The sequence below is a fragment of the Ostrea edulis genome, chromosome 7, assembly GCF_947568905.1.
Source record: "Ostrea edulis chromosome 7, xbOstEdul1.1, whole genome shotgun sequence".
Taxonomy (NCBI): domain Eukaryota; kingdom Metazoa; phylum Mollusca; class Bivalvia; order Ostreida; family Ostreidae; genus Ostrea; species Ostrea edulis.
This window is the reverse complement of record NC_079170.1, coordinates 44,558,505-44,570,179: the sequence shown is the minus strand read 5'-3', so window position 1 is coordinate 44,570,179 and position 11,675 is coordinate 44,558,505. Positions and strand designations below refer to the sequence as shown.

Below are 11,675 nucleotides of genomic sequence, written 5' to 3'. Positions count from 1 at the left end.
ACACACCCAGAACAGTTCATGACACAATAGATATTTGCTAAAAATAATATTTAAGGACATGGGTACATGTATATGGCTCACAAAGTCCGAATTATCAATTGTAACTGTAAGTCCTTCGCCGTGTCCCTCAATACACCGTTTATCAGATTCGTATTAGGGCACTTGCTACAAACCAAAACTTGGATGCATGAATTGGTATCTATTTTTGGCTTATTCTGGTTGTATTTAGTACAAGTACTATAAAAAAAAACTTGTATATTTTCTACGATGTTAAAAAAATGCAACATATATTGTCCTCCCTAAACAACTCTGTACAAAGTTTTCCAACTGTAGGCCTACCCGTGTTGGACAGACATGCATGTAATTGAGAAATCCTGGTCAAATGTTAAATTCGAGATCATATCGCGACGACATTTATTTCCATTAACAGTAACATATGTACACGTACATGTATAAACATAAATTTTGTATCTGCAGTTTTTGAAAAACGTAATTGTCTGTAATAAGAGGCCTTAACAGGGACCTGTCAGATTATTTCTTTAGTAATTTTTGTAGAAAATGTATCTTAAAGTAACAATATGCACACACACCCCCACCACTATGATGCAAGCTGTTGAGTATATATCGTTGCACTGCTTGTTACGCGTGGCAGCGATCGGTGTTATTCGTGGGTTACATTAAGCTGCTCCGCGGTTACCCTAACTTACCCCATCCTGTTACTATAACCATTACAGTGTATATTTGACCCGGATGATCAATTTAATCGGATACGATAAGAAGAGCCTACTCCGGATAAACCTTGTCTAATTCTTAATGAAACATAATGCCTTACAATGGACAAGTGTTTGTACTTGAATGAGTTCGATCCGTGTACGAGAGTGATCTTACCACGTGTATAGGTTGTATTTTACGATTTTACGTACAAGCAAGAAGACTAAAGATGGTTATCTGATATATATGCAAACAACGTTGATAAAGTGAAACATATAGGTCATGCATACAGATGTAAATCTACTGATGTAAATAGAGAAATACCACGTTGAAAAGGGGCGTTTCCAACGTGCGTTAATTTGACAGTTATGGGCACAATGGGAGACTATGATGATATCGTTCTAGACTTAAGGGTTCCGAAAACGTCTCCGGAACCGGAAGTTCCAGAACGATGTGACAGCCGAACGGAATCCGATGTGGAGCAGTACGGCAGGTTTTTAGTGGACGGAAGTCCGGTCAAGTTTGAAAGAAGCGAGAGCGATCCTGAATCTGAAAATCATGGAATTATCGATAATCATATGGATGAAATGGCGGGTGCACATATCGATACAAAACTGTGCTACCCTGATAGTGATTTTGATGGCATAGACAGTGATAACGGCAGAAATATCCATGATTCTGAAGTGTTAGCGAAATATGATGATTGTGCGATGACAAAAGAAGATGAATCCGTCGTTGTTGTAAGTGATGAAAGACGAAGTGAGGATGGTAAAAAAAGACTGCAGCTCAGGAGTTTGCTAGACAGTCGGATTACCAAGGGAGGAAAAATAGACAAAGTCCGTGTGGTTAAAAGGTAAAGAATATAAGATATCTTACTGTCGGCGTATATAGTGTGCATGTATAAACTGTGATATTGAAATCACAATGAATACAACTTAATCTGAGGATATGGACTACACTTGTACTTGAGAAAGAAACCGTGAAATTATCCCACAGCGAATTTAGAGCATACAAAATTTTCGAATCGATCTTAGCATGTTGTAAATTCTATATACCACATACTCGTACAGTACTGCATAATTTCTATATCTGAATGCAAATACCGTACATAACGTGCTCGTCATCACCACTATTAGACTTTTGGTTGATTCATCACAATTTTGAAAGTACTTATTTCCTCCATATCGACTCTGTGTTTCTCCATATTAACAAATTATTGCTCAACAAGGAAATAAATTGTCTATAAGAATTCGAGAATAATGCATGTTGCGATAGATATCACGGGTTATAAAGTAATTTTCCTTAAGTGAAAGGAGTGGAGATTGTATATTGTTTAACGTCCAGCTCGAGAATATTTCACTCATATGGTGAAGTCACCATTGCCGGTGAAGGGCTGCAAAATCTAGGCCTATGCTCGGCGCTTGTACGGCCTTTGAGCAGGGAGGGATCTTTATCGTGCCACACCTGCTGTAACAAAGGGCCTCGGTTTCTGCGGTCTTATCCGATCTACCATCCCCTTTAGTCGCCTCTTATGACAAGCAAGGGAAAGTGAGGACCTATTCTAACCAGGATCCCCAAATAGCTTAATTAAGACTACTAACAATCCAGACCCTGTAACACGGAGCTTTGTGAGAGAGGGCTTTGTCCCTGATCGATACAAAAAATAAATAAGTAGTGATCGACTGCTTCCCGGGTTTGTCAGGCCTGGACTTACATGTCAAGCCATGCTTACCTTAGATGCAGCAGAACTGTAGCTGTCTAGGTGAGGGGGGAGTGTACATGTACCAGACCCCCCCCCCCCCCCCCCCCCCCCCCCCCGAGGGGTTACAATTCTGCAGCTATGCTGACGTGGGGTACAGCTTTTAACGGGATACTCCAGTCAGTTTTCCCGTTTTTTATACCAATCAAAAAGTTCATAATATATTTGCATTTAACCACTGTACTGTAGGTTCCACGTTTGTCCCCCTCCTCCAACTTATCAAGACTTTTCAAAAAAATGTGAAGTTTTCTTTGAACTCTTCTTATACTGTCCACCCACTTCATAAAGGGGAGCGGGTCCAGAAAAATTTCCGTACACAATGAAAGTAAGCAAAGTAATTTACATTTGTGGCTATACTGCGGTAACAGATACCATTTTGGAATCCGCTTTTGAAAGGTCACCAGGAAATGACCGATCATATTCTTGTACAACGAAATATGTGAACAAATCTATACTAGTGCAGTTAATGCACACACGAGGTGAAAATTGTAGTCGTGACGTGCGTGACGACAACTAGATGTTTAGTGCACGTCTTGGTGGGCTGTCTTGGCCAATCAAATTCCAGCTACACGTAAAACACCGACGTCAAAAAGACGTTTTTAACGTTTTTTCCCATCATCATGACCGAAACCTGGTATACCTTAAAAGCACGTCTGATTTATTTTGATCTGTCTTTATACAATTATTTCCCTTTTTTATTAACATTATGAATTACAAAATTATCATATATTCATTTCATTTACCCCCTAAAAAGTATTGTTTAAAAAAAATACATTTCAACAACATCTTTACATATTTTTATGCTTCCGCCAGGAGTGGTCGGGGCATATAGTTTTATACCCTCGTCAGGGGCGGATCCAGGAATTGCGGTTACGGGGGGCGACGCTTTATGAGGCAAGGGGTTTGGGGGCCGTCTGGAGGGCCAGGGGGCGAAACCCCCGGAAGCTCCTGCATGGATTTTACAGATTATATAGGGCTTGAATTATGTCTCTTATTTAAGTCATTTGTACTATTTTCTATCATTAATTAGTAAAATGACGCAAATTTTAAGGGTGTTTGGAAAAAATTAAGTTCTCCCAAGAAGGTAATTCAAAGAAATCAAAAGATCTTGTCATTCATTTCTCCGGGAGTTGAAGAAATTATTGCTTTTTTTAATCGTTTAGTACATTTTTGTAAACAAGATACCACGATTTACCTTAAATTTGAAAATTTTAGGGACGGGGAGGCGCCAGCTTCCCCCCCCCCCCTTTAAATCCGCCACTGATTGCTCGACCTTCCGTCCTTCCGCGACACTAATTTTTCCTGACTTTTTTTTCGCCATGAGATATTGAATTGATTTTTTTGTAGCGTCCTTCCGCGACACACAGTTTTCCGGACTTTTTTTCTATAAATGCCTTGAGATATTGAACTGATGTTTTGTATGCAGGTGTATATTGATGAGTTTGAGTTTTGTTCCGGTTCGTTGACTTTTTATGGAGTTGTGTCCCCTTCAACAGTTTGAGTCCACGGTTACGTCCTTTCGCGACACTCAGTTTTCCTGGGTTTTTTTGTTGTTTTTTTTGTTTTTTGTTTTTTTTTTTCTTCTAAACGCCTTGCAATTTATGTATGCAGGTGTATATTTATGAGTTACAGATCAAGTTTGAGTTTTGATCCGGTTCGTTAATTTTTATATACTAGTGGTCGGAGCATATACAATCTGTATATTTTTACCCTTGTCCGTCCTTCCGCAACTCCCAGTTTTCTAAACTTTTTCTTTTTCTAAACGCCTTGAGATATTGATTTTTTTTTGTTGGTATGCAGATGTATATTGATGAGTTACAGATCAAGTTTGAGCTTTGTTCCGGTTCGTTGATTTTTGATGGTGTTATGTCCCTTTAATGTAGATTAAAAATACTATGGCCAGTTTTTCGGACTTTTTTCTCTAAACGCCTTGAGATATTGAACTGATTGTATATTGATGAATTACAGATCGAGTTTGAGTTTTGTTCCTGTTCATTGAATTTGGTGGAGTTAATTGTGGCCCGTCGTCTTTAACATAGAAAAATGAATTACAATGTATTTATGTTATGTCTGTTAAAACAAATGTAACGGTCAGGCGGCTTCGATCGCCAGTGGCCAGTTAGCTCAGTTGGTAGAGCACCTGACTAAAGATTCAGCGGGTTCGAATCCCGGTCTGGTATGTTGCATTTTCTCCCTTCCTGTTACACAAATAAAGGACTGCGATTGTTGAGTTCTTCATTGTACTAAATGTGTGTAACATACAATCTGAATACCACATTCAATGCTATATTTTGATGGATTTCCTACATTTGAGTCCACTGCAGGCGGTGGCATTCATGTCGTGCCGACACATACATATTTTTAGATATTTGTTCATGTTGAATATACATAAAGAAATGATATACACTGTACTATGTAAATCTCAGATGTTAATCGCCATATGTTCACATTATACATGCACATGTAGAAATAGACTAATTATCAACGGTACTGTCTCCTTTTCTTCTGAGGTTTGATAATGACATGCCATTGCTGGTTAAAGGTAATATGTGTATTATGTACATGTGTATACATACATATATATATATATATATATATATATATATATATATGGTCTAACATTCTAATGTTCATTCTGCCTATACCAAACCAATCTTGTAGTACATGTAGTGTGTAGGGGTGTATCCAAAAAATAAGTTGGAAAAGAGTTGTAATTTATTGATTTCAGAATGGGTGGATTTCAGGCACGTAACATCGTTTTTTAAAGAAAAAATGGGATGTCTTAGATAAAAAAAAAATACATACTTATAAATAGAAAGAAAAAAAAGCCTGAAAAATATTTCTTGCCCAAAATTCAAAATCTGAAATCGTGGTGGTGAGTCGAGGTTCGTCCGTAATTTACCATATAGGCTCAATTCATCTGCTACAAGCAGTACACTTAACATTCAATACTACATGTACAGGGTATATAGGTACTATCAGAGAACTAAGTGGGAGGGAAACAACCATCCCGTATAATTTCACCTTGCATGTGAAAATAACTCTTATTACCCCCCCCCCCCCCCCCCCCCCCGTTTTTACCTGTCAGAATTTCACATTTGCAAGGGGGCCAAGGAAATAGCCTTTAAATGTTACATGGGACAAAATTCAGGCATATTTCTTCAAATTGGTCGGACTTCTTAAGTGAAGCTTTCATAAAGCATTCTCGTGTGAGGATTAGTTAATATGACATCTCTCTCTCTCTCTCTCTCTCTCTCTCTCTCTCTCTCTCTCTCTCCATGTGTATATTCATCTTTCTATCTCCCCCTCTCTAGTTCTCTTTATTGGAAAAATGTGAAAGATTGGATTATAAGTACATGTATATGTAACTACCCTGATATCTCAGTACTGATATATGTGCTCACACGCGTGTTTTATGTTATGCTATTGTTTAAAAAATCACCAGTCTGCATCAATTACTGTGGTATTCAAGTAAACCGCTTAACATTAACAGTATTGTCCTTTCTGACATTTTTTTCACTTTCACAAATAAAATTTGCAAAACAGAGGTGATGTGTTATAAACTTGTATTGTTCTTTAGGGGTTCCAAATGTCTTTTATTAGCTCCGCCATTGAGTGAAAGTTCATCAATTAGTCTGACTTTGTTAGGGGATTAACCCATTTAGTGTCACATCAAACGTAATGTTCAATGCGAGTAGATAGGTCACGTGATTAATTAGTTCAATATAGGATGACAAAATTAGATTAAGATTTTGATTGGTTAGAATGAACGCGGGGGAGTGAGGGGTCTCCGTCGATGATTGCGTCCCCTCCCTGCATGGTCCACTTTCTACGAACAAAGCAAGACATGCACTCCACTGCCTTCTATATTTCCAGGTAATTATTTCATTTTATGTTCAACTATCTTATATGCTTTTCACGAAAAGCTTATGTAGTTTAAGTTGAATTGTTTTTAAAACAATATAAACCAATGCATATAGGTCATTTGAAGAAATATACATTTCCAGAGCTTTCAGGTATAAATTCTTTAATTTATTGTTGAACTTAAATATTCATCATCGTCGGGTACCCACGGCTGATCATGTGAGGAGTAGAAGACGAGATCAACTGGGGATATCCGACGATGAATATATTCATTAGCTTCAATATATATTCAACAAATAATCACATTTTGATACAAATAAGTCATAAGGTTTTTTATAGATACTTTTGTAAGGTTAACGAGTAATAACTTGTATAATTTATCACATTACGTTTTACATTATATATATTGGTACATGTATCTTTTCTTTGTGACGATTGATTGATTGATTAAATATTGTTTAATGTCCCTCTCGAGAATATTTCACTCATATGGAGACGTCATCACTGCCGGTGAAGGGCTGCAAAATTTAGGCTGATATGCTTGGCGCTTATGGCCATTGAGCAGGGAGAGATCTCTGCTGTGACACGGGACCTCGGTTTTTGCGGTCTTATCCGAAGGACCGCCCCATTTAGTCGCCTCTTACGACAAGCAAGGGATGCTGGGGACATATTCTAACCCGGATTCCCACGGGATTCTTTGTAGTTGCAATGCCAAGTTTTAGCTTGAAACAGGAATATGGGTAACTGTGTAAGTTTTGACCTCGGGGTTTGACCTACTTTTGAAAAATGTTAACATCGACCATGCATGACATGCATGACTTTTGAATTGTTGGTGATATGATTTTTATATTTCACAAGTGTATTCATTGTGACAAGACATTTCTTTCTGGTGTCAACATTTTTATGCTCCCGAGATCGAAGATCGGGGGGGGGGGGGGGGGGGGGGGGGGGGAGGGTAATGTTTTTGCCCCGTCTGTCAGTCTGTAATTCTGTCTGAAACTTTAACCTTGCTAATAACTTTTGAACAGTAAGTGCTAGAGCTTTGATATTTCACATGAGTATTCCTTGTGACAAGACCTTTCCGTGGGTACTAAAGCTTTTGACCTTGGCATTTGACCTACTTTTAAAAAAATTGACATTGGTCATAACTTCTAAATGGTATAAATATTAGAGCTTTCATATTGCACATGAGCATTTCTTGTTACAAGTTCTTTCTTCTGGTACCAAGCTATTTGTCCTTGTGACCTTGGCCATCTTTGGAATTGGCCATTATCGGGGGCATTTGTGTTTCACAAAAACATCTTGTTAACTTTGTGACCTTGACCTCCGAGTCGGTGTTTGACCAACTTTCGAAAAACTTTAACATCGGCCATAAATACCCGATGGTTGATGATAAGACTTTCATATTTCACATGTGTATTCCTACTAAGCATTTCTGTAGGTAGCAAAAGTTTTTTATCTCATGACTTTGACCTTGAAATTTGACCTACTTTTGCAAAACTTTAACCTTAACTTTTGAATGGTTAGTGATATAGCTTTCATATTTCGAACGAGTATTCCTTGGGATAAGACCTTTCTTGTGGTAGCTACCAGAATTACTTTTGGGACGTCAGTGTTTCACGTCTTGTTTTTCTATGATAGAGCATTGATATACGTAGTATACAGTTCAGTTGATTTTGAGGCGGGTAGCCAGGCGTACGTTTGTACCACAGGCAAATGCATCGCTTGGGGGTCGAATTTACTCTTTATATAGTAAATTCGACCCCTAAGCGATGCAATAGCCTGTGGTTTGTACGCACAAACGTTCACATCATTTTTTAAAAGAAAAAAGGAAAGAGAGAGAGATAGATTGGGGGGGGGGGGGTAGAAATATAAAAAGGTACATGTAGTAAAGGGCAATATTTATGAGAATTATATTTGTTCTCTCCGGAATTGTTATTAACAGATTCAGTTCACTAATAATTAATTGTTTGTAGTGGGTTCGTCATACAACGATATTGGACAGATCCTTTCTCATTTTTGAGATTTTACAAGTCTTTGTCCGCATTTCGTACAAAAACAGAACAGACCTCGAATATGGCTGCGTACATGTAACAAATTTTATCAAATGTACGAAAAATGCGTTCAGGAGGGTCGAATATACACATCGAAATCGTCTAATGTTTACCAGCTGGACCCATTGGGGGCCTTAAGGCGGCCCCCAAACCCCCTGCCTACTCGGGCGTCCACATCAAAAGTACCCTGGCTTTGCCCCTGCATGTTGAAACTTTTATGATTTTTATATCGTTTGAATGACATTATCTTACATTATCTAGCCGCTTATTTTAAATTGTAACTAATGGCTATTGTTTGTTAAAACATTTTCATCCATACAAAGCAACATCATTAAAATTCATCTGGACTTCCCTGTCTTGTATCTTTATCATAGCAGCTCCAAACCTCTCTGGCACTGCATGTCAGATACTGCCCCCAAAGGCCCTTTATGTAAGGGACTGGTCCCTAAAACATAATATAGTCGAATAGGTATCGTCATTATCTTTTTAATTTAATCCTTTTCTCAATGCAAATGGCTCTGACCCTTGAAATCAAACGATGAAAAAATGCTGCCTGGCAACGGCACACAATTATTTAAAAGCAAAAAATATAAGAATAGAAAATTAAAAAAAAAAAAAGTGGGTAGGTCTCTCAATCGAAGCGAGTATCCCCAAGTTCCCCAGTATAGTTGACAGACTGACACACACTAGCACCATATAAGGGTAGAATGCTGTTTTCACTCTGTTTAAATGCAGACATCATGAGTTTGATCTACTGTCGCAATGTAATTTTCTTCATATCTATGTATTTGTACGTGTAAATAAATGTATAGGCAGAACAGCGCTTAGGGTTGTCATTATTTAAAACACGATATTAAAAAAATTATGGGGTTTTTTTGTTGAGTGAAACGAATTAGAACATAATTATGAATATATATTTATGCTTTTTTATGACCTTGAGGGTGTAGTTGATACAAAAATAAACTTTATACTGATATTTATAGATCTTGTCCCCTGCGCTGTGCAGTAATTAGATAATTGTGACCTTGCACTACATGACAGGATCTATGTGCAGTGAAGGTCAGGGCTTGTTATATAGGCATCGCTTCCGCACATGCTTTGAATTAATAAGTGTAATTCAAATTAACAAGTCACGTACACAAGCATGCACAGTATCATATTTGTCGAGCTGTATAATAAAACAAAGTTATTAAAGGATCCAGAAAAGAAAGTCAAGAAAACGATTTGTCAAACATATATAGCTAGCCTACAAAACATGCAGTGGCTGGGGTGGGGGTGGGGGTGATGTATATCTCCCCATGACAATTCAAGTTCAGTTAAATTGCAATTACGTACATTACCCCATGAAGTGTCAAATCACCCCCTCCTTGTGACCCCTGGGGTCAAGTTTGGGCCATGGCAGAGGGACCATATAGAAGGGCCGAAAACGGCATTTTAAGCTTTAGATAGTACATGTTTGTACATACGTGTGTGTTTGTGTTTTCAGTTTGTTGTTGTTGTTATCATTATATAGAAATAAAACGACTATAGATATTTCACCTTGCACCTTTCATCAAATTATAGATCTAGTGAATTTTATTTCCCAAACAGTGAAATCATATTTAATGGAACTCGACTTGGCCGAAACCACGTATATAGGTCCCTATCTGATCCTTTCTTGTAACTTTTTAATTAATGCAAAAATCAATTAATTAATGTCACTTCTAATTTCTAAGAAGATATATATCAATTAGGAAATATATTGTTACGTACTTTCGTTAATTACTGAACGATCAATTAACGTACGTTAAAATTACCATCTATCTCAATTCTATTTACAAGTGTATGTACGATCTATACAAAAATTGACAAAATAGCCTATATATTTTCTTTCAATATCTTTGCACTGCGTGGATCGTTATTTTTAATTAAAATTTCGCATCGTTGAAATTATATATTATATTGCAATTTTACATTTTAACTTTACTGTAATTTCGAAGAACAAATATATAAGTGCATTTATATATAGATCTAACTACTTAATTAGGCTTATATAGTAAGTTGTACTGCACTTGATTTTAAGAACTTTATCTTATAAATGATGTTTTCAAAGAATTCAGGGCCGTAAATTAACCTTCAATTTGGAGGAGGTAGGAAATTAGGCGGGGGTCTGGGCGGCCCCCAGACGCTGAGCACATTTTGTGCACACTGAACACGTTTCGGGCAAAATCCTTGATTCTAGGGCCTTCTAAGATGTTACTTGACTAACTCATTATAAAAGAAAGATTTGGAATGCTTTTTAAGGGAGGTATCATGTTCTTAGTTATTGGAAACAACATAAATTCTAATGAACTTTAAATTTTATTTTTTTTTGGCTCAAAAGTTGGAGGAGGCAGCTGCCTCCTCCGCCTCCATGTAATTTACGGCCCTGGAATTTGTAGGCCTTAAAATATGATTATTTTGAAAAATATCTCAACCATTGAACAGCATGGCAAAACAAGAACACGAACTTCTAAGTTTCATTTCCTTCTTGTTTTCCTATCTGGGTTTTTCCGCCGACAGTGACAGCATAGTCTATTTATAACTGTAATTGACGATTCCTGACGTCTGATTGGCTGATCCAAGTAGAACGAGCCGACGTCACGGAGTGTATACCACATTGGGTTTTGATACTAACACCCGCGATAGAATTGTCAAGTTTTCATCAAAGTCGGACTGTGACAGACAGAATAAGATGCAGGATTCAGGAATAGAATTCGACATGGCAATGCTGTCTGACGCCGATCAAGTTTTGACGGAGGACAAAAATTTCTATGAACTGAAAAGCAAAACTATCACACAAAGGTCGGTATATTCATTGTTGACAATACGTTCACGCGTCACGTTTGTGGTTATTTAGAACATACGGACGTTATGAAACACCGTATCAATTAAGGAGTAGTATATTTTTTTTCTTATTCTGATTTTTAAAGAAAAATTTCGGATACTGATATACTAAGTGACATTATATTCTATTTAGTAAACATTTATAATTATAACGCGCTTTTCGGAAAACACGAAATAGGTCAATATGTTGGGGGCGTGTCAAAGGCCAGACATGACCACAAGCCGAGTCATTCAGAGTCAAAGTACCGCATATCTTTATAGACAGGGGGGGGGGGGGGGTGGACAAGTGAAATTTCTTAATGAGTTCACACGCACTTACCACGGTCTGGTTAGAACTTACTGTTTCGTGAATATTATAACACATTTATCTAATGATTCACGTTGATTCAGGAAACAGCTAAGTAGGCTAGCATGGCAAAGTC

At 37.6% G+C, this 11,675-nt stretch overlaps 1 protein-coding gene across 2 annotated transcripts in view; it reads left to right on the top strand.

Moving 5' to 3' along the window:
- The first annotated feature begins 806 nt into the window (after positions 1-806).
- LOC125654188 (microphthalmia-associated transcription factor-like) overlaps positions 807-11,675 on the top strand; it is a 30,332-nt gene continuing 19,463 nt past the window's right edge. The window contains exon 1 of one of the 2 annotated variants that reach the window (XM_048884010.2): positions 807-1,564. In XM_048884010.2, the coding sequence (XP_048739967.2) occupies positions 1,080-1,564 (485 nt within the window). In that variant the 5' untranslated portion in view covers positions 807-1,079. Of the gene's footprint in view, positions 1,565-10,978; positions 11,212-11,675 lie in introns of those variants that run through there. The other variant, XM_048884011.2, reaches the window with a different exon arrangement.